The 23,150-nt window shown below is 41.5% G+C and overlaps 1 protein-coding gene and 2 long non-coding RNA genes across 16 annotated transcripts in view; 1 reads left to right on the plus strand and 2 right to left on the minus strand.

Annotated features, from left to right (window-relative positions):
• Positions 1-14,466, minus strand: part of LOC309330744 — a 55,285-nt gene extending 40,819 nt beyond the window's left edge. For 2 of the 14 annotated variants that reach the window (XR_014151563.1, XR_014151564.1), the window contains exons 1-4: positions 11,996-12,489; positions 11,113-11,193; positions 8,530-8,640; positions 5,409-5,510 (exon numbers count right to left, since the gene is read on the minus strand). This is a non-coding gene — a long non-coding RNA (uncharacterized lncRNA). Of the gene's footprint in view, positions 1-5,408; positions 5,553-8,529; positions 8,641-11,112; positions 11,194-11,749; positions 12,552-13,122; positions 13,451-13,479 lie in introns of those variants that run through there. The other 12 variants (XR_014151565.1, XR_014151566.1, XR_014151556.1 and 9 more) reach the window with 11 other exon arrangements.
• On the plus strand, positions 12,715-22,152 carry TMEM9B (TMEM9 domain family member B). Its single transcript, XM_081842334.1, has 5 exons — positions 12,715-12,855; positions 15,607-15,698; positions 18,044-18,152; positions 19,504-19,638; positions 21,307-22,152. Exons 1-5 carry the CDS (start codon positions 12,772-12,774, stop codon positions 21,460-21,462), a joined length of 576 nt encoding a protein of 191 aa, XP_081698460.1. The 5' UTR covers positions 12,715-12,771; the 3' UTR covers positions 21,463-22,152.
• On the minus strand, positions 16,889-18,036 carry LOC309331015. The gene is made up of 2 exons (XR_014151685.1): positions 17,574-18,036; positions 16,889-17,489 (listed from the first exon to the last, which is right to left on the minus strand). It is a non-coding gene; the product is annotated as an uncharacterized lncRNA (long non-coding RNA).
• Positions 22,153-23,150: the final 998 nt, after the last annotated feature.

Genomic DNA, 23,150 nt, shown 5'->3' on the forward strand with positions numbered 1-23,150 from the left:
TAGCAGTAGTAGTATTTCAATACCATCCTTCATCCAAGAAACACAGGGCAGTTTACAATATAAAAAGACAAAAATTCATACCATAGTATATCTGAATGGCAGTCTGGTCTGAGCCCAGTTAAAAGATAAAGAACCATAAAAAGGGAAAGCTGTAGCCTTTAAGTTGCTCTTTAACTTTTAGCACCTGGGAAGCAGACTGAACAGCTAACCTGCTCACATCTTCCCCACTATGGTGAAATGTATTGCATTTCTATTTAAATTTTAGTAATTATCTTCAAATTTAAATATATACAAATAAATTAGCATATGTAAAATTTATATTAATCTGCATCATCTTTTGTTCTCTCTTTTTTCTTTTTGGTAAAGCCACCCTAAAATATGGAGCTGCTGTGTAAAGGGTGGCTTTGACTGAGATCAAGTTCTGCAAGTGCAAGTGCAGGGGCTTCTCATTCTTCTAGAAGAGATTGCACCCCGTATAGCAGAATGTATAGTAGATAAAAGTGAATGGGAAATGTATGTATGTGGAGGGGGGTCCAAAAAGTCACTGGAGGGGAAAAAGCAAGTAACAGAAATTATTAGTGCCCCAACAGCACTAATAAAGGTATTTGGATCCCCTCTGGTTACATCTGGCCGACAACATGTGACCCCATTGTTAAAGCATTTGAACTGGCTGCTCATCTACTACCAAGTCAGGTTCCTGGTCCTTGTATTAATTTTCAAAGGTCCAGAAAACTTCAGTCTAGGGTACTGCAAGGGCTGCCTGAAACCTTATATTCCAGCTCAATCACTGAAATAATCTGCTGGAGCATTATTGGCCGTTTCCTGAGTTGGCAAGGCTCATTTAACAAGGAACCAAGCTTTTAGGGTCATCAGTCCAGGATTGTGAAATACTCTTCCCACCGAGATTCAGAAAGCAACTTCTATTTCAACTTTCAAATGGCCACTGAATACTTTTCTATTCCATCAGGCCTATGCAGGCAATAAATAATACATATTTCTTATAAACAAGTTTCTGGCCTCATGCTGTGGGACCACCAACTCTCAAACATGAAAACCAGACCACAAACATAGAGCAGAGCAAAATACCCAGAGACTCAATCAGGTTATCCAAGGCGCATGATGCAAGGGGAAAGCAAATGCTATTACTGGGCATTTGTATTGAATGTTAGTATTCTAATGTTATTTATTTCTTTTATATACTTAAAAGCCACTTCATCCCAGTAATGATAGGCTACAACCACATATGCTGCTGCTGCTGCTGTTAATAACTAGCAATTTATCTCCTGGTCATTATATATCAGAACATAGTTATCTTTCTATATGAAACATTTTGATGCTGAGTTCCGGGAGACAAATGAGGGGAACTTTTGCAGACTTCTTTCCTCCCTAATTACGCTCTCAGGGGAGCATGTTGTCCTGGCTTTTATTTATGGCATTGGTATACTAATGGATCTCAGATATTTGAACATAGCAAGGGCACCTTATTTCATGTTTTTGTCAACATCTAATTGGCTGCCTTATTTTAAAAGGCGTCATGATGAAAGCAGAATGTACATTGCCTGTGTTCCTCTGTCTTTCTTCTTCAGCGTAATGAGTGGTGCATTGGCCTTTCATCAGCATGAAAGTCTACTGCCATTTCAGAATCCACTTTTTCCATACTGAGGAGATATTCTACATTTAGGGTCGGGCTTTTTTAATGGGTATTCAGCATATTGACAATGCTTTCACATTGATTCTCTCACATGATACAGTCAGATATATTTGTGCCTTTACAGGATCTAGGCTTAACTGCTACAAATGAAAGTCTCTGCTGGACTTGCTTTACTGAGAGAACAATTCAAGCAAAACTGAATTTTAGTGGCTTAATTCCAGGCCAGTCGATACTAAATATGACAAAGTCATGGCACAATGCCTCACAACCAAGTAGATACCATAGTAGTCTGACATTTACTTCAGAAAGAAGTTGGTCAATACTTTTCCAGTCAACAAACACCACCTTTTAGATATTCTGACAACTCAAGTTCCAAGAATGAGACAGCTGTAGCCATATCACATACACCTGGTTCTTATATCTCAAGTTAGCCAACCACGTTTAAGTTTATTTAACTCGGGGGGGGGGGGGAGGGAATACAGATCTGTCTAAGGTTATTGCTAGGCATTTAAAGGACTCAGGGCACAGGGTACAAATCTGCATACAGTAAGCCTGCAACTTATGCAAGGGTTATGTTCTGGGGATCACGCCTGAAGCCAACACTGCATATAGTCAAAACCCAATGGGTTCAATGGCAGGTGGGATTGCCAAAGTCATTTCCCCCAGAAACCCACCCCTTTTCTAGCCCTTAATTATTATTGTTTTAAATCTGCCAAGCATATATAGTTGTATGCGCACAAGTTAAATGTGCTTAAGTTGTGGGCTTACAGTACATTAATTCATACAAACATTTAGATTGACTTTTAGAGGAGGGAAGGCAGCCCTTGCTCTCATTCATAGGACTCACTCTGAACCCTGAAGGAGCAGCAGGATTTTTACACCCAGTATACTGTATGTAGATTGGGTCCTCCACCCACGATATATTAGCAAGAACTGCTGCTTGTGTACATGTTAAAACTAAAACAAGTCATGTCTAATCTTACATGATTTCTCTCACACACATATACTTCTCTGCCCTCCCCCCAACCTTAGTGCATGTTCTAACAAGTCCCCTGTCAGTACCATCCAAACATGAGATCCAGCAACCATAAAATCAGCAAAAGCTCCCTTCAGTCATTCTACTCATAAAGCCAACACGTAAATGTAGAGAGCTCTGTCCCATCACCATCTTGTTCCCTGCACAATTTAGAACCTTGAAAGATCAGAGTTCTGAATCATCCAAAGGTCTCCAGCAGTAGGCCTGGGTGACGTACTGGTACATTGTGCAAAAATGGTTTTACGTCCAGATCATGATAACAGTTTCAAAATTCCTGATCTCACAATATATCACCCCTGGCTACTTATCTGCATAAAGGCTTGACAATTTGAGGCAGCTTTACTGAAGAGCTTCCAGTCCTAGGTACTGCCTCAGGCAGTGACTTTATTGAGTTTACAGGACCAGCCTTGGGAATAATGAGCACCTTTCACTAACTTCAGTGCAACTGTTCTTGACTTGGAGTAAAGGGTAAGTTTTCTATATTTAACTTAAGATTATGCTCCTGCCTCTCATTGTGGGTGGCGTGAAAGTCCATAACACTAATAAATCATCTGGATAAGACAGAAGCCACTCTATTAACAAGACTCAAAATGGAGATCTTTTGGGGAAAGAGGGTCCCCCCCCCCGAGATTTCTGGTTTAACACAACATGTCAAAATTACTGGGGTCCATGAGCAGTGTCTGTGTCACCTAGCAACCAATGTTTCTACCAAGTCCATGTGTCCATTTGAAAAAAGAACCAGGCTTCTTTGTCATAAGAGGAAGTATTCTTTTCACAGGGCTTTGCAGGTTATTTCAGGCTGGCATGCTGGGAAAGTGGTGCCTCTATTTAGAAACCCAATTACAGGAAACACTGTCAGATAACTGCTCTATTAGAAAATCTTTGTGAGAGACCCTGTCCCTCCACTACAGGAGCACATGATAATAGCTCCTTCAGAAGCCTCTCTGCTCAACTCCAACCAACATTGTCAGTAGAAATGCAATTTTTATGTGGACAAAAGGAAGGCAGGGTTACATAAGAGCCCTGCTGGATCAGACACAGTGCCCATCTACTCCAGCATCCCCATTAAAATTTGGATTTCCCCTTTCTGAACCTTTTCCAGCTGCTTTTTAAGGAGCAGCAACAAGAACTGTTGCATTTAATAGCAATGTAGTCACCGTCCCCAGTTGGTTCAACAATAAATTCATCTTGTTCCTAATCCTGGACATCACTTAAGATTAAGTCCAGCTTTGCTGCCCCTCTAGCTGGTTCTGTGACAGTTGGAAGGTCATGCTCCAAGTTTGCTTTCTGGGAAGGAAGTTTGGAAGCCTACACAAGCACATTTGTCAAAAGAACTTTTATTATAAATGAGGGAAGGAACGAATCTTTTCTCTAGCATACAATACAAGACTGTATCCTTTCCTATACAATAAACTAACACCACTGGTTTTTTTTTAATAATATGATCATGAGACATCCAGAAATTAGAAAACAATGTAGATAGATAAGAACATTAATCATTCCCAAATTATAATATTGATTGCCCTTGAATCTTCTGGCCACACTTGCCATCCTCTCCTGTCACACCAGTGTGGTGCTCTACAATCTTTGAGAACTAGTGAGTATGGGCTTACCTTTTACTTATACAATAGGCTCCCTTGGTAAGGGTAAAGGGACCCCTGACGTTAGGTCCTGTCACGGACAACTCTGGGGTTGCGACGCTCATCTCGCTTTACTGGCCGAGGGAGCCGGTGTACAGCTTCCAGGTCATGTGGCCAGCATGACTAAGTTGCTTCTGATGAACCAGAGCAGTGCACGGAAATGCCATTTACCTTCTCGCCGGAGCAGTACCTATTTATCTACTTGCACTTTGTGCTTTCGAACTGCTAAGTTGGCAGAAGCAGGGAGCGAGCAACGGGAGCTCACCCTGTTGTGGGGATTCGAACCACCAACCTTCTGATCAGCAAGCTCAAGAGGCTCAGTGGTTTAACCCACAGTGCCACCCATGTCCCTTGACTCCCTTGGTAAGTTACCTTAATTTATAGCCCTGTCTAGCTTTCCTCAGCTGCTACTTCAATTAGATCAGGTGGTGGTCCTTTGAAAAACACAAGGAAGTGTGGCTCAGCTATTGGGCTGAGTTTGTACTCAGTTCCACTGAGCAGAACTCTGAATGGAAAACGTAGGTCAGTTTAGCTCCCTAGCAATGGGAATGTTTGTCCGGGGAATGGACAATGGCTGGATTAAACAGGGATTAAAGGGAGGCTGTGAGTAGATGAAATGTAAATTGGGAGTTTAAAAAATATTCTAGATTTTAACTGATTTTGAAACAGAACCAAAATCAGAGTTTTTAACTTGGGCTGAGACCTATCCTTACTCTTTGGTTGATAAGTTTAACCAAAGCTTACACGAGCTTGAAATGAAGTTTTTTGCAAGTGTAAGTTTACCCTCTAGTTTTAAGTCGTAATTCATACTCTAGTTTTGAACTGTTTTTCAAAGTGAACTGAATGCTGTTTATTAAGTTGAACTAATTTTTAATTAATGCTTAAATGTCTGACTTGGATTGAGACCTACCCTTATGTTTTGCCCATTATTATATAAATTTCTGGTTGCTGTTTACTGCAGCCTCTCAAGTCTGCCCTGCACTGGAATTTAGTTCCTAGCTCACAATGCCTCTGCTGTAGCCTATTTTAGCAGATGAAATAAATAAATACATAAATAGAATGAATGAATGAACACACTTACCTTCTTGAATGACTTGCTTGTTAATTTAATGCTCTGTCACTGGGGCTTAGATGCTTCATCAGCTGGGGCTCCTTTCTTGCTCACAGAAGTTTTAGTTTACTCCTTGGAATAGAGATAATTATCCATTTTTCAACATAAAATGACCTATAGACATATCAGCTAATTAATCTGGCATTTGCAATATCAACTTCATTATTTTTTCATAGCAGTTTTGCGCACACTGAGCTAAAGAACTGTTGCAAAGGAAGCTTGGGAACTGTTGTAGCCTGCCGGCTTCTCTCTGCAAGATAAGGTCATAAGTTGTTTGCAATTGTCCCATTCTGTGAGTTCCAATTAGAGTTAATTACAAACTTGAGGAGCCCTGTGGCATTTTAAAATGAGGCTTCATGAAGATCTTGCAGCCCATGGTATGAGCTGATACAGTACAGGTCAATATTCACGCAGCACAATCCTATGTACGGTATCTTTACTTGGAAGCAAGCCCACTGTCCTCAGTGGTGCATATGCTCAGATCTGTGTGCAGTGGGTTACAATCTAAGTCAGCCATGAGAGAGGATCTTGTTTTGTTGAGCCACATGGAAAAAAAGGATGAGGTCTAAACTGACAGCTATAATTAGAGACCCATGTGTCAACAGAAAAGAAAAGAAATAAAACTGCAAAAATAAATAAATAATACAAATGAGGGGGGGAAATGAGTAGAATGACTTGGTCATCAAGGCAACAATAATTGAGGCCAGCTATAAGCATGTGCTGCTCACACATTTCTGAATTCTTATGAAATAGTTTCCCTAAGCAGTATGACGTTCCAGGGGCAGAATTCCAGGCTTCATCTCCTTTTAAAGTAGGTAAATATCACTTACGGACACACCGTTAAGGCCATATTCATGGAAGACAATCTTACTTGGCTATGAGTGATCACCAAAGAAAAAGAAAGTAAATACCACTGGAGACCTATGGTGTTTTGTAATATTTGATTTTACTTACAAGCTGAGCACTGGATGAGATACACAGCATAGAACTCCTGAAAACAGCAGTTACACTGCCCTGCATCAGATCTCCAGAGGCAGTCTAGCATTCTGAGATGCTTTTAAACTTCCAGAGCTCAAAACTCACTTTCATTCTCAAGCTGCAATTTCTGTCTCACTATCCCAAAACCCTTTTCTGTTGTTCTGTTAAAACTCACCAGATCTTGTTTATATAATCCACTGTAGGTGGGGGATGAGATGTGCCACTACTCCTAAACTCTAATGGATTTTCCTATTCAAAACACTCAAGGAAGACCTACCTATTTCCTAACCATCTTGGGCCATTTGCCTGTAAATTTCCCTAACAAAAGATGAGGCTGCAGTGTTTGGCTATAGCTTCATTAACAAAACCCTACAAAAGGACTTCAAAACTTTGGATGTTTTGTACATCCCACCATGTTGGATTTCTGGGTGATACCTATGAGCCACAGTTTGACTATCAATTACTCAGTTTGGGAGGTGTAATGCACAGTTCTCATTACAAAACCCTACAAAACAACTACAAAACTTGGGCATCAGTTTGAAGTGAATCAGACAACGTTGGATTTCTGAGTGTTAACTACGAACTGGCCCACTCTGATGTATCAATTACTCAGTTTGGGGGGGTGTACAAAACTACTTCAAAACTTTGGCACCGGTTTTGGGGGGATCCAAAACTTCAGGATTTGTAGTTAATGAATTGGCCACTGCCAATTCAAGAACTTTTAAGCAGTCATTCATAGGGTTGGCTTAAGACTTTTTCTTGCCTGAGGCAAAGGACACTATTATAGCACACACACACACAACATACACATTCCATGTATAGAAGCTGCCTAAACTGGCGGTTAAATCTTATTTCAACCCTGGCAATGGGACAGTGTTCCCCAGTACACTTGAGGGCAGCAAACTAGTTAATGGGGTGACACAGAGGCACCATCTTCTGAAAATGATATTTTTTGGGGGGTGACGTCACACGTGCAACATCGTGAGGAGCCAGGGAGCATAGTCGAACACACTGCCCCCTCCTCCTGCCATGCAGTGGCTTCAACTTGTACAAAATCAGAATCCGGATGTTCCCAGGCAGCTTCCCCTCTATTCAGTTTGGTCATGCCAATGTAATGCTAGTACTTTATTATCTGCTTCCAGACTCCTCTTTGTCATATAAATGAAACATTCAAAACACAGATTTAGGAAGCAATCTACATTCCCCTTAAATGTGTTTGTACTCCTAGTCCTGACCTAGTCATACTGTGTGCCTTCTAGATATATACACCGTGCTGCTTTTTGTAACTGTGTTACTTAAAGCCATAGACATTTCAATTGTGTTTCATTTCAACAAAACATTGGTGATTAATTGGAAGAAGAAACACCTTCAGGAGATGAAAGTCTCACTCGGAGTACAGCTGTGAGATGTAATAAAGACACTGGTAGTGGGGACGGGAGCTGTTTTTCTAACAGTTGTCATGGAAACACAGAGCAAGTAGGGCATCTGCTATGCTGTCATCATACTCTGGAAAACCTTGTGAGCCTGATGACATAAAATCAATACAGTGAAAGCTGTTTGGGGACAGTCAGTTTTTGGTGCTCCATCAGGAACATGGAGGTTAAATAGGGCCTTGGTGCTCATATGCCTCTGATGCTGGTTATACTTCAAAAAGCATCCAGTTGATTACAGTCTATTACAGTTGTTGATGTTGCATTGTTGTTGTTTTTTTAAAAAATAATCTCCCGAAGACCTAATGCAATACTGGGTGCAAAAGTGTACAATCAGTTTGACTTTGACAATTTCCAAAGGAATACCTTTTCCAGCAAAAATAGCAACCTTAAAGACTAACATGTCTATTATGGCTCAAGTTGTTGTAAACTAAAACCCATTTACTCAAACACATGAAATGTTATACTGATGTTGTTATCCTAGTTGCATGTTCATATGAGTGTGTGTGTTTTTTTGGGGGGGAGACAGAAATGGTATAATGTGAGGTCAAAGGAAAACAAAATGCAGAAAAGTACAGTCAGGAATAATTACATGCTGAAGACAGTTCTTGATTACTTGAACACCCCAGCATTAATAAGACAATTAACACATGCTAAAAATACTTTGATTTTGGTTTCTTTACCTGTTTCTTGGATGTATATCTAGCGACCTCTTCAGGTCAACTTCCCAAAAGCAAACTATAGCAGAACCAAATTTGACAATATGACAAGTGGTACTCATTTTCCTCTTCAGCCTGAGAAAAAGCAGTTAAAAAGAAGAGAAGCATAAATAAGATTCCATTATTAATGTCTATAGCTGCTCAAGAGTGCAAACTGTTTTCTGTCCTTAAAAGGTAAAGGGACCCCTGACCGTTAAGTCCAGTCGTGGATGACTCTAGGGTTGTGGCGCTCATCTTGCTTTACTGGCCGAGGGAGCCGGTGTTTGTCCGCAGACAGCTTCCGCGTCATGTGGCCAGCATGACAAAGCCGCTTCTGGCGAACCAGAGCAGTGCACGGAAATGCTGTTTACCTTCCCGCCGGAGCTGTACCTATTTATCTATTTACACTTTGACGTGTTTTCAAACTGCTAGGTTGGCAGGAGCAGGGAGCAAGCAATGGGAGCTCACCCCGTTGCGGGGATTCAAACCGCCGACCTTCTGATCGGCAAGCCCTAGGCTCTGTGGTTTAGACCACAGCGCCACCCGCGTCCTTAACCATTCCCAATTCTAAGCATGTTAACTCTGAAGTAAGTCCCACTGACTTCAGTTGGACTCACTTCCAGATTGGTTTAGTACTGCAGACTGGCAGGTAGGTTATCATATCCCAATTTAAGGGCAGCAAACCAAGGCTGTGATTAACTATAACCAGGGTCGTACATTGATGAATAAATGGTTGAGCAGGAGGCTTCTGTGCTCAAAGGGCAGCTAACATTTGGATCACTTAAGAATGCACTTTTGCAAAGGATTCCAAAATATCAAGGAGAAAAGCTTTGGCTTCCGACCTTTAGGGTCAATGTGACATAACTTATGAAGAAGCAGCCAGCAGCAGTGGATAGAAACAGTATATTGTGCAGTGAAGAATGAAATTGCTGTTCTAGTCTGCTGAAAACATAGCTTCACTTCCACTTGGAAATTCAGCATGGTTTGTTTGTTTTGCCAAAGGCAAGGGAACTCTAATATTAGACTATGTGCATGAATCATGTACACAAGTTGATAACAGCAACAAAATAATTTGAAACTATACACTGCAATGCTAACTTCTGGACACCATTAAAAATTAGACCTTCACTTACTAACAAGTCAAGAAATTAGCTACACAGCAACTGAAATTTTCCTTATTGTAAACTAATTTCTATACAACTCATATACTCAGATTGAGACTACTATTCTAAATGGGAATCTTAGACTTTTGATACAGTGAGCCTGCCCTACAAAGGTGACAGACCTCAATTTCCCAAGTTTAATTAATGTCCAAACCACTCACAAACATGTGGAAGTAAAATAGGTTATAGCACTTAAAAAATGTATGGTATCTCTGCACAATACTGGACAGAGCTAGTATAAGCCTATATAATGACCCCTATGCTAGGGTGGGGGTCGGTCTTAAGGAAGATACATATTTACAAGATATAAAGAGTTGTCCCATTTGTTCAGGCAATCCATATGGACAACACAGCTGCAATACATTTGTTCGGAAAGGGAGTGGAAATGGAGTGGGTTCTGGCACCTGTCTTACTAAGACAATCCCCCATCACAATGAGGGACACAACACCTGACCAAAATGGAATCAGCATGGAAATGCCTCACAAACTTTGTGGTTTCCCACTCTTCTTGGTGAATCATGGTCTCCAGTGAGGTGAGCCATTATCAGACCATCACAACCATTCATGACTCTGAGGTAAAAAGTTTGTGGCAAGAATTGTAGCAAACTGCCTAGCTGCTCTCTAACTGAACTGAGGGTCGGCAAATTAATTCAGTCAAATGATGTGAAACTACATGCAAAAAAGATGTATTTTCTGTAGCAGTTTTTCATGTGTGGTTAATTTGTTTTCACACAAGTTATAAATAAAGCTTGCCTCCCTACTAAAATAAAACACTGTTTCCACTGGATTTAACCACAACTAAGAATATCCACATGAAAGCAGGGTTGTTTTTAATTATATTTTCTGCAGAGATGTCACTTGCTTTTGAGATGGCAAATACATAAGAAAAAAAAAAATACTTGTTCTTTTTCAGTTCCTTGGCATGAATATTTAGACAAAGGCAATGTTCTTCCCAGTAAAGACCAAAAGCGGGCAGGTGGTTGAACAGATCGGGAGAGTGGGTTGGTGAAACTGGCATCAAAGTACTAATTTGCAGTTGCAGGAAATGGCTATAATGAGACTGATTAAAAATCAGGGGGTGTGCAACCTTCCCTCTGTCTCCTTTAATCTGGGCACATATTTATTAGCAGGTAATGAATCATACTCAGAGAAATCTACAGGCTATAATATACTTATCACATACTGCTTAGTGATTATTTGACAAGCACAAAGATTTAAAGGCACTTTAAGCTCAAGAGTGGTCTGAGACATCCAGATAAAGCAAGGCAAATATCTTCATTGTTCCAGTACTGAAAACTAGCTATTAAATGACACAGATTACATTATTATGCTAGAAATTCAAAGAGAGATAAAGATGTTGCTGTACCAAGTTGTGGTATACAGCCTTATGCTCAATGACACTTACTCCAAGTAGACATGTTTAGGATTGTGCTGGAAGCCAATGCTACAAGTATGCATCAAGAACACATGAGGTAAATACACTCCCCTGAGCAAGAACACAAACAGAAATTAATCTGACACTATGAAGCTCTGCTGATGTGAATAGCTGGTTGGGGTGGGGAAAACACACAGAAAAAAATTAACTTTGCTGCACTTTAAGGCAGTAATATGAACACACTGTAAGATAGTGGGGGCAGGGTTTTGTGCCATATCTATGCATTAGGGTCTCAGAGGCAGCACAACCAGTTCCTCTGCACTAGGCAATGTATCACAACTATGGTGTAGCGAATTGAGCAGAAAGGAAGGCATGAGGTCCGGGTGCCAAATTTTGGGCTCACACAGGGTACCATTTGAATGACCAAAGCCTGCCCCTGAGGGTGTACTAGGGTGGACAGATAGATGCAGAAGAAAACTCTACCTTTAGTATCTGAAGAAGTGTGCATGCACACGAAAGCTCATACCAAGAACTGACTTAGTTGGTTTTTAAGGTGCTACTGGAAGGAATTTGTTTTGTTTTGACTATGGCAGACCAACACGGCTACCTATCTGTAACTCTACCTTTAATAGTTGTATAGAAAATGAAACATTGTTATGTGGCATACCTGCTGAAATTCCTTCTTCTACAGAGCTACTAAATGGCAGGAACTTTGTAGCATTGGAACAACCAAATAAAGGTTGTTCAGCCATATGCAATGAGGATTTCCCTCAAAATGAGTAACTTAAAAAGGGCTGCAACAATCTAGTATAGCTTGAGCTGCTTTGGAAAGTCCCCTACTGTAAGCGTTCACAAAATCGCAGCCACAATCACGTTGGAGTATTATGTGACATGCCTCTGTATAAGCTTTTACCATGAACGCATTTCATGTTTAGAAACGCTTTAGCTCTCCAACGTGCACCCAGCAACAGCTGTTGAAGAAACAAAATCCAGACCAGAAAACGACAATGCAGCAATATTAATTCAGGTCTCCACCTCTGGGGCCTCGATTCTGACTCGTGGCAGCAGCAGCATCAGGAAAATGAATGGAGGGAGGTACAGAAGTGGCAAAATGGATTTGGGGGAGCGCGACGGGAGGAAACTACGCCCCAAAAGTAAGATTTCGGAAAGAGAAATAATAAAAAGCATTTCACATGAACGCTCTCATCTTAAAACACTTCCCCCCGCCAAGGCAAATCCTCTTGGTTTCGATCGAGCTAACTTTCAAGTAAGCATATTTAAGGACTGGAGTCTCAATTTTAACGTCCAGTTTCCTAGAGGAGAAGCGCTGCTCCTTCAGGAAACCCCACGGAGGCCTTGTCGCGGGGGCTGAGGGGAGCCGCCTCCGTTTCTACTAGCAAAAAACAGGCGGCGGAGATCGAGCGAGAGACGAAGAGGGCCACACCGCCGGTTCTCTCCCCTCGCGGGATTTCGCCGTAAGGCCGCGAGACCGCCCTTCGAGCAGTGGGCGGTGGGAGGCGGGCCCTTTCCCGAAAAGGAAGGCCCCGCGGCGTCACGTGACGAGGCGCGGACGGGCCCGAGCCTCTGTCGAAGGCGGAAGTCGGGATGGTTCCGGAGCTGGGAGTTCGCGCCCCGCCTCGGCGGCGATAAGGGGAGGGTCTCTGGGTTGGCTCGGCGCGGGAGTCGGGCATGGCGGCCCCGGGAGGAGCGCGGGCGGCGCTGTGCGCGCTCCTGGCTCTGGCCGCGCTCGCCGGGCACGTAGCCGGCGAAAAGGTATGCGACGCGCGCGCGACCCCTCCCCGCCCGTTCCCGTGGCGCTCGCGCTCCCTCCCTCCACTGAGTCTGCCCGCTTCCTCTCCAGTCCCCGGAATATCTCTGCATCTAGGAGGGAGAGGAAGCCCCACTTTCCGGAGGGTTATGTTTTTTTAAAAAAGCTAATGTTCAAAAGGCCAGGGCTTGTCATATCCATACATTTAGGGAATAAGGCGTCCCCGCTCCCCCCACCACCACCGCCCGCAACGCCGGGGCTGTCAATCTCACCTCCGTCGCTGACGCTTGCTTTCTCGTTATCGACGACTTTTAATTTCTGAAAATACATATTTCTGCAGCACTCTTAAAATATCCCTTAAGCAGAACGCATATAGGAGCTCTCCTTCAAAAAGGAAAGAAAAGAAAAGAAAAAGTGGTAGGGCGAGGTAGGAGGATTGCAAAGCACAGCAGAAAGAATCGGTTTTCGGACAGGGAGGTTTTTGCTATGTCATATGTGTTTATCCGATTTACCCCACGCCGAAATGTTTGTCGTTTTCTCATTTCAGATGTCGTGAAGAGCAAAGGGAGGCATTTTGCTTAAGCTTATAATTACAAACATGTTCAACTTCGAAATACATTCCACTTCACTGAATAGTATTTGATGTTGACTTGGGCTTGTTGAGAGTTTCAGTGGCCACCTTTAGCCTTAGCATCATGTTTGTGGCCAACAGCAGTTACTATGGATTTTTATGATGCTTCTAATTCTGACTGCTGTCTTGCATTCCTATCCTTTGTTCATGTTGTCATCTTGTGTATTTAGACATCTGTAGATGTCTTCTTTTCTTCTTCTTCTTTGGCAATCACTCATAGCCTAGTAAAATTGTCTTCCATGAACACAGTCTTAGCAATGTGTCCGTAAGTGACTGTGGAGGCCATAGGTTTCTGGGTGAGGATCACGGTGAGGATTTGACGTGCCTTCCTCTTAGCTCGTTTCTCCCTTTCCTCCTGAGTTCATGTTCAAAGTCCATGACACCTTTGGTAAAGGCTATTCTCCAATTGTACGCTTGCAGACTGCATTTTAAAGATTTGCCTCAAGAGCGTCTTTAAACCAGTATTTTGCTTTCCATTCTTAAGTTGGGAATAAAGTAGTTGCTTTGGAAGATGATAGGCATCTGAACCACATGACCAATGTAGGAGTTGTTTTTAAAGATCAAGCACAACTGGTTGTGTTTGGGTTTTCATGATGAGTTGTGGTGTATAAACTGGTATAAAAGATTGCCTGCTTACATGGCTTTGGGCAACAGTGGGAAATGGAAGATATTTTGTGTTGGAGTGGGGGATTTCAGAATCCCTGGGTTTATTGCTGGAGTTTAAAAGTGGAAAAAGTGTGTAGCAAGATTTACCTTGTTTCTCAAAGCTGCTGAAAGGCTTCAAGGTACATAGCTTGAGGTGTGTTGACTTCACATTAATACACTACCAAAGGAGGTAATCTATCTAGTTCCCATTTTTACAGTTCTAGTCAAATTAACTTGATCAAGCATGGTTCAATTTATAGAGCCAAACAAATAATCAGAAGTGTAATTTTTGTTAAGTTTTCTTTCTGTTATTCATTTTTTAGAAGGTAGGTTGAAGCCTTTGAAGACATGTATAAATTCCAGCAGGGTAAAAATCATAAATACTCTGTAAAAAGAGAGGCACTATTGTCATTATACGTCATTTACCGTATTTTTCGCCCTATAGGATGCACTTTTCCCCCTCCAAAAATGAAGGGGAAATCTGGGTGCGTCCTATGGGGTGAATGCAGGCTTTCGCTGAAGCTTGGAGAGCGAGAGGGGTCTGTGCGCACCGACACCTCTCGCTCTCCAGGCTCCAGGAAGACATCCGCAGCCTAGGCTGCTGATAGCAGCCTGCTTCCCGGAGCGTCGGGCGCGCTGAAAGCAGAGCGCCCGGCACTTCGGGAACGTATCCACAGCCTAGGCAGCCCCTCGCGCCGGGCAGACATCCGCAGCGTGTGGAGCCCTGCAGGAGTTCCCCGCAGGGCTCCCCACGCTGCGGATAGCAGCCTGCCGCCCGGCACGAGAAGCGCCCTGAAGCAGAGCGTCCCTCGCGCCGGGCAGACATCCGCAGTGTGGGGAGCCCTACAGGAGTTCCCCGCAGGGCTCCCCACGCTGCGGATAGCAGCCTGCCACCCGGCACGAAGGGCGCCCTGAAGCAGAGCGCCCCTCGCGCTGGACAGACATACGAAGCGTGGGGAGCCCTGCGGGGAACTCCTGCAGGGCTCCCCTCACTGCGGATAGCAGCCTGCCGCCTGGCGCGACAGGCGCCCTGAAGCAAAGCATCCCTCGCGACGGGCAAACATCTGCAGCGTGGGGAGCCCTGCAGGAGTTCCCCGCAGGACTCCCCACACTGCGGATAGCAGCCTGCCGCCCGGTGGGCAGGGCGCGCTGAAGCAGAGCACCCCGCGCGACGTTCAGACATCGGCCAGCCCCACAAGCTCGGGGGACAGCAGGGAGGTGCAGCGCTGCCATCCTGCTGTTCCTCGACCTGGTTCGGTTTCCCAGACCTGGTTTTGGGGGGGAAATAAAGGGAAATTTTTTTCCCTTTATTTCCCCCCCAAAAAACTAGGTGCGTCCTATGGGACGGAGCGTCCTATGGGACGAAAAATACGGTATACTCTTAAGTATTATTTTTTAAACATGTTTCTCCTGTTGATTGTTTTTATGTTTTGTTCTTGATGGCACATCCCTTAGTTCTAAGCTTGTGTTTATTTTTCAGAATTCTGAAGATGTCCGATGTAAATGCATCTGTCCTCCTTACAAAGACCATGCTGGCCAAATTTTCAGTAAGAATGTTTCACAGAAAGACTGGTAAGTATATGGCACTTTTGTCTTCTTCTTGTACTCTTAACTAAAATGTTTGCCCTTTATTTAATTGCCATTTCAAAGGTACTGTTGTTGATACAGAATTTTGTAATGTGGAAATGAATCCTTATGCTGAGCCTAAAGGTGCAGTAAAAGCAAAAAATAAGGAGCTGTTGAATTTCAGGCTATTTAGTAAACATAAGTAATAAACTATAGTTTCTTTTTTATGATGGAACTGAAATACAATAGCATTTATGAAAGAAAAGCCTTTAGTTCAAAAAATTATTTATTTTTAAGCACTTGCATTTGAGGCAATCAGACAAAACTCCAGTTCTAATATTTTGGCATACCTTGAGTTGGCTGTCAAAAGTAGTCAAGCAAAGGCATGTGGATTAGCCTAATTTGTATATATGAACTTGAAACAGTGGCTTTCATAGTGCCTTTCAATATATAGGGCAAGTCTTGGAGGGAAAAACAGTATTTCCTCTCACTGAATGCTAATACCTACACTGTGGTGCTTTTCTGTTAGCAGAGCCAGCATAGGGGCCCTTAGCATAGAGCAGACAATAGATCCAGAATAACCCCCACCCAATCATGGCGCAGGCTTACTTGTGGTGGCCACAGCAACAACCACTGCTACCACTCTGAGGATGGCAACAACACCAAAACCACTCACTGCCTTCCACCATGGTCCCAGGCATGGTTGAGAGGCAAGAACACTTTTGAACAGAAGATGAGCTCTGCTCCCATTCAGTCTGGACTGTGGATCTATGAAATCAATACATTTCATTGTAACATCCAGAGATTACGTTTTGGGTAACTTGAAAAATGGTGGGCGGCCACCGCAAATGGGAACTAAGCTTTGCTCTCTTTCAAAAGCAAGGCTTCTCCATAGTGCTGAAAAACATCCTACAAGGAGATTAGTGAATGGTGACCTGGCCAGGTCAGGCTGGTTACTGCTGGCACCAGTCCTGTCTATTAGTGTAGTGACTGGAAGCTTTTCTTCATGACCAGCTACACCAATGTATAACATGCCCTTTGGCAATAGCTATTATATGTTCCTTAGATGATACCAAAGTAATCCAACTGGATGAAGTTTGGTTTCATTTACAAACTTTAGGAAGTATGGTTTCATCTTCTTTCTGGCTCAACCCAGAATGATTAGATGTCATAGGCATTAGCTTGGAAGGTTTTATGAGGCTAGTAGCATACTTATTTAATGCCCTTGCCATGTACTGAATCTCCTTAGGTTGGCCATCATGAACTTGATCATTTCCCTTGTCATTTGAACGATGCAGGAGTCAATACAAACAGAGTGGAACAATTAATAAATTAGCTGTGATAAGTAAGTGTTGCCCAGAAGGTATATGAAAGCAGCCATATACAAAGGACTTGTAAATTTGGTTTTTCATGGACATGTTCACTTTCACTGAGAAAAGTAACTGCATTCTGGCATATACAGTTAAACCCTCTTCTAATGAAGATAAAGGGATGCTACAGTGCAGTTCCTCACAGTGTAAGCCTCATTCTGTGCTTGAAACCAGAGAAGAAAGTTTTCCACACCAATACTGTCTTGTCTGTATAGGATTAGGCTTTTAGTAGATCGTACAGGAAGAACGCATGGTAGTTTCATAAAAAGAGTGTATGGTATTTCACATGGTGGGAGAACTCTTGACAATGTGAAGTAGGAGGGAAAGCAGATGACAATTGTAGCAATCGCGCCTAACTTTCTGTGACCGCTTGCCTATTGAAAATACTCCGCTTCTGCACCGCCTTCAATTTGACAGTTGTTTCTGCCTGCAAAAGAAGGAAATAAGTTTTTTCTAAGATCTACAAATTGCTTCCTAGGCAATTTCATGCTCTTTTTGAACGTCAGAATACCTTTCAGTATGCTAGAGTAAAGAGATACAGTATGTGTGATTTTGGGAGCCAGATGGATTGTTGCCAGGGCAAGGATCTCTTCTCTGAACATTTAACAATCACTCCAGCTGGTGTTACTACAGCTGATATCCACTGAGGGCTCATGATGGTGATGAAGATCCTGGAGTAGAGCCTAGCAAGTCGGACAGAGATTTAGAGATTCAGGGCCTTCTCTTAGATACTCCCATGCTGACATTTGCACTCTAATGTGTTTTCCTCTTCCTAAGTGACTTAAGTTCTGTTGCACCAAATTAAATATTTAAGCAGATCATTATTTGGGTTAAATGTCAATTATTTCTAACTTCCAAAAATATGAATAATAGATTGTGAGTTCTTGGTACATTCAGCATGTGTTCTCACTGAAGAAGATGTTTTTTGCAATGTATAATTTTACCTAAACTTACTCTGAGCACTTTTTCCTTTCTACCCAGTGATTGTCTTCATGTTGTGGAGCCTATGCCAGTTCCGGGACCAGATGTAGAGGCATATTGCTTACGTTGTGAATGCAAATATGAGGAAAGAAGCTCTGAAACTATTAAAGTAAAATACCTCTTGATTAACTTTTTTAAGAACTCAAGCCAGTTAAAGCTCATTTGTTCAGTTAAGACTTTTGCCAAAACCCACATTTTAGATTAGACAAACCTATAAAATAAAAGTTTGTATAGCATAACCTACATAAATTGCATAAAAATCCATCCAGAGAAAAAATATAATAAAATAATGACTCTTGAGTATTATGTGTGTGATGCAGCAGCTACAGTAATAGAGTGTTGGTAGCTAGATTTTGAAGAACATTTTTGCCCTATATAATATTAATTCTGTACTTTGCTTAGTGTAAATAAGCCAACTCTCCTATTTGGTTTCTTTCTACTAACCACAGTTAAGGGCTTTCTAGTTTGTCCAGATTCAGTTGTCACAATAAACTGCAGTTAAAATAGAAGCGGAAACTTGCATGTGAGGTCAAAGAGTGTTACGGCTTGTCTTCATAATGCTAAACTATTGTTTAGCATCACTTGTGAATGCAGCCAGTCTCATGCTTCCTAGACCGTTTATTGGTCAACAATTTGTGATGTTTTTCTATCAAGCAACAATGGCTATTCCCCATAGCACATGTTTTGCCAGTCAAGGCATGCTTAACAGGCATAGCATTTGGTCTATTGGTGTCAGTACCATAAATGATTTAAGTTATTATTGGAAATAACATTCAGTGCTAAGAGGTAATCATATTTAAATGCTCACATACAGTAAATCTGCCCACCCCGTTCATTTTTGTGTCCAGTTCTTGAATTGCTTAATATTTTGTTAATATTTTTGCAAGGCTGTGGTAACAGCATCAGAATTGCTTAATATGTGCATCCAGCTTAACCTTTCTCTGCTGTGCTGACAGTGGCCTTGTTTATTGATGTACAGTCTGCTTTCATGGATGGCATTCAAAGTAAGTTTGTGACAAGCTTTTAATTGGAGCAGTCCAGGCCCCTCACCCGCTTGTTGATCTCTGCTTTCACAAATTCACTTTGTGCTGCATCCAGAGGTTCTGTTCCAACCCATTTTTGCTGCTGTTTCCTGTTTTTTAAAGACAGTTGGAATGGGCACCTTTTTAGCCATGACAAGTTTCCCTGAGAAAATGAACCCATATTATCTGAAGAAACTGAGTTTTGATTTTCCTACTCTTTAACCCCTTTGATAGCTTTGGTGTGTTTTCTCTTTGTTTCACTTACTCATGCTAAATGCTTAAGTGGTTTAAAAGTTCATTTGGATACATTGCTGAGAATGGAATGCCTAAATGTTTACAATGCTGTAATAGACCGTTTGTTTCACTTGGCCAGCCAACATTCTCCCTATTAGTGTGTTTTCAGATGGCATAACTGAACTATTGTCTTATGCCATGTAGGTTACAATCATCATATACCTCTCCATCTTGGGTCTCCTCCTGCTGTATATGGTGTATCTTACCTTGATAGAACCTATTCTGAAGAGACGGCTCTTTGGACATTCACAGCTAATACAAAGCGATGACGACGTTGGGGTAAGTTATTTGTCTGAATAATATTCAAAATCCATATGTTCCAAAATCCATATGTTCAAGGCCCTAGTTGCAAAATTTCAGGTTGAATTTTGATCGTTCAAAATTCTGATGTAAAAATACCACATAAATATATATATTTTTAAATATAATACTAAAATAGCAAATAGGCAACAACCCTTACATTGGAAATGGTACTAATCAGCAGACAGCAAATGCCATGGAAAACAAGAGTATCTTTGTTGATAGTGAAAGATGTACAAAGATTACCAGATGGAAGATGGTTTCAGAGGCTTGGCCCCAAACTTAAAAGTCCTGCTTTAAGTGGCAGTTCTTCACTGATCTTCCATAGCACAGAGGAATTATTGTTCAGTTGTCTACATCCTATTTCCCTGATAGTGAATAGGCGTGGTAAGGCGTACATATGACCATGTCACATGTTATGCACATGGTGATGGGTATGTATAAGATTCTGAAACACTTCTTCCCATGCTCCATCAGGTATAGGATATTTTAACCATCTCAAATGTATTCCTGGGGCTTGTGCAGGTGTTGTTTGAAGCAGCTTGTGCAACTTTTCCACTTAAAACCCGATGTCTGATTTCCAATTTGGTGTATGCTGTTTTTAAAAAAATCCTAAATGCCTTGAAGTATTGCTGCTAAAAGTCAGTTTTGACATGTTAACATTGTAAACAGTTCACATTGTGGATATTTAATCCTTAGTATATATCACATACATGCCCTTCTCTAAAGCTAATCTTTAAAACACAGCTTAGTGCCCAAAATCTAAACAGTAGGTTTAGCATTGAATGTTGATGTTTATGAATGGCATTCATCCAGTGGTATGTGTAATAGGATGGCATGAGTGCTTAACATAAATATAGTAGTTCAACTTTGTCACCTAAACAGCTGTATTTTTGCTTTTCTTTTAAGATATTGAATATAAACAGGTGTGTTCAGTATTATTTGACATCTTGGAGTGAGTACTCTAAACAGCTTCACAACAATAGGTGTTGCTGATTAGTAGCGTAGTTGCTTAGACAGAGTCGCAAGTGTGCTGGTAGTTTGAATTTCAATGCTATCTTACAAACTGAAGAATACACAGGATCCTTTTACTACTCCTGATAATCTTGCACTGGAAAACAATTTATATTGGGTTTAACCAACATTAGCTGTACTAACATTGGCTAGATACACCTAATTTCATTACATTAATTTCAGTGAGTAAAACATGGATACAATCTACTGGTTATTAGTGGTCTCAGGGAAGTATTAGTTGATTTTCAAGGCAGTATCCAATGAAGTAGTTCTGTTTGACTTAGTGCAAGGACTTTTGGCTGTGCAACAAAGCTTCCCCTTCCTTCCATCTTCCCATGTGCACCTTAAACCTCTTCTGGAGTTTCCCTTCAACTCTCCAGAGCAGATTAGGAGAAGAGGCATGGGGGTGGGGGGGAGAGAGAAGAAATAGAGGAAGTTCTATCGTGTAAGTGAAAATTCTCAAGCCCTAACTTTGCTATTTTTAATTGCTTGGGGCCAGAGAATTGTGTTTGCAAAGTGAATGCACTTCATCTCATGCACAGCAGAAAAGGGGTTGCCAACTTCTGCAGCTGCAACTTCTGCATGCTGAACGATAACAATTTAATAATGAGAACTTATCTCCCTTAATTTCAGGATCACCAGCCTTTTGCAAATGCTCACGATGTGCTGGCTCGTTCCCGAAGCCGAGCCAACATGCTGAACAAAGTGGAGTATGCCCAGCAACGTTGGAAGCGCCAAGTCCAAGAACAGCGCAAATCTGTGTTTGACCGTCATGTTGTGCTCAGTTAATAAGTAGAGTAATTATCACCAAATCGTGTTGGAGGAAAATTAATGGACGAAAGTAAAGTGCCAGATTGTTTTCCTGGTGTTCCACTTCATCGGAAGACCATTTTTGCTCGTTAGCAGCAAAGGAAGCACAAACATGAGGGGAAGGAATATCTTCAAATATTTAACAAGCCAAAATCTTAGTACACCACTAAGTTGCTTTTACTAATAAAGCATAAGCTTATTATTTGTGTGCTAATTTTGACATTGAGAGATGATTCACTATGTTTCTTAAATGCAAGTTTCCCTAATATCTATTTGAAGAAATGAGACGGTGTGCCACATTTCTGCTACAAGTGACTTTACATCTTGAACTTTTATATATGTATATTTGTTCTTTTCTAACTGTCTGATGCTGTGTATCAAAAACCTGGGTCTTTCAGTATAGCTGTTGCATCTAAAACTGGCTGGTTATATGCATTTTATTGCTTGCACCTCTGCAACTTTAAGACAGGGAACTCTAGAGACTTGAAGTGCTGTGTAAATGAAACAATGTAGAACAGAATAGGAAGTGTTGGACCTCCTCGGTTGCTTGCTAAGTGTCTACAATGTGATATCTAAATTTATTCATCTAAATCTTAATAGTTGGTGGGTGATAAGAATCTTTAAAAATTAGCTGGATAACGGAATGCGAATAAATTATTCAGAATCTTCTCCTGTCCTGGGAGTTAGTTATACTTGGAAAAATTATTTTGATTCCATAAAATTTGTCAAGTGAAGCATTTTAAAATGAAATACCATGTGGAATCCATTTGGGTATTTCAGTCATCAGGTCAATGCATTTGAAGGCATTCATAGTTTTAAGACTGGAATTGGCTAGTTTTAAGTTTTTTGGGGGATTTACAGGCAACTTTTTTTAAAAAAAAACAGACAGCTGTTAGCCATCTGGGCCCTCTGGAACAATTACTGTCCAAGCAGCATTTCTGTTGTGAGAATATTTCAGTTTTCCAGAAGCAATATATAGATGCTTGAAAAGGCAATCTCCCCTGCACCAAGCTAGTGTGCTTATTGCAGTTGTGGCTGCTTTGTACCTCTGCAAATAATATCCACAGTTTCCATAACTGATATACTTCCCCTGTGCCCCAAACTTACACAGGTTGCTGAATTTCTTTATTGGGTGTTTCTGTATTTTCGCTTTAGATGCTGAAAATCCTTTTAATGTCCCACAGCAACATGGGAATGCTCATCTTGTCCTTCAGCAAGAACAAAAATGAATCCATTGCAGTGCTATGTACAGCTGTGCTCAACCATTTCAAAACCATTGTGCTTTCTTTCTTTTTGGCTATGAGCATTCATCTTGATTGGTCATTAATTTGAAGAGGACAAGGAAAGATTTATTTGTGATAGCAATACTTTTAAAATGCATTTGAAGCCATGCTGTAATTACAACACTTTTGGGGTGCATACCTAAGACTTGATTTGACCAAAGCCTGTTGTTATTCCTTCATCCTAAGGTAGTGTGTTTAAACCTGGTTTGTTTTGTCAGTGTGAGGACTTGAAGGTTTAGCTTGGTGGTGGTAATTTAAGTACATAGCCAACTAAGGGGGATAGCCAATGTTCGTCATTAATGTAAGTAAACCAATTGATGTCATTGGACTTAATTCAATTGATTTCAAGGAGTCTATGTGGAATATAACCTAGATTCAGTTGCA

Source organism: Podarcis erhardii, assembly GCF_964252035.2.
Source record: "Podarcis erhardii genome assembly, chromosome: 1".
Taxonomy (NCBI): Eukaryota; Metazoa; Chordata; class Lepidosauria; order Squamata; family Lacertidae; genus Podarcis; species Podarcis erhardii.

Bases quoted from the DNA above. Each gene is read 5' to 3' on its own strand.
- TMEM9B (XM_081842334.1), top strand. From the start codon at position 12,772: ATGGCGGCCCCGGGAGGAGCGCGGGCGGCGCTGTGCGCGCTCCTGGCT. The intron at 15,699-18,043 runs GTAAGTATATGG...CTTTCTACCCAG, and splicing joins AATGTTTCACAGAAAGACTG to TGATTGTCTTCATGTTGTGG. The intron at 18,153-19,503 runs GTAAAATACCTC...TATGCCATGTAG, and splicing joins GAAGCTCTGAAACTATTAAA to GTTACAATCATCATATACCT.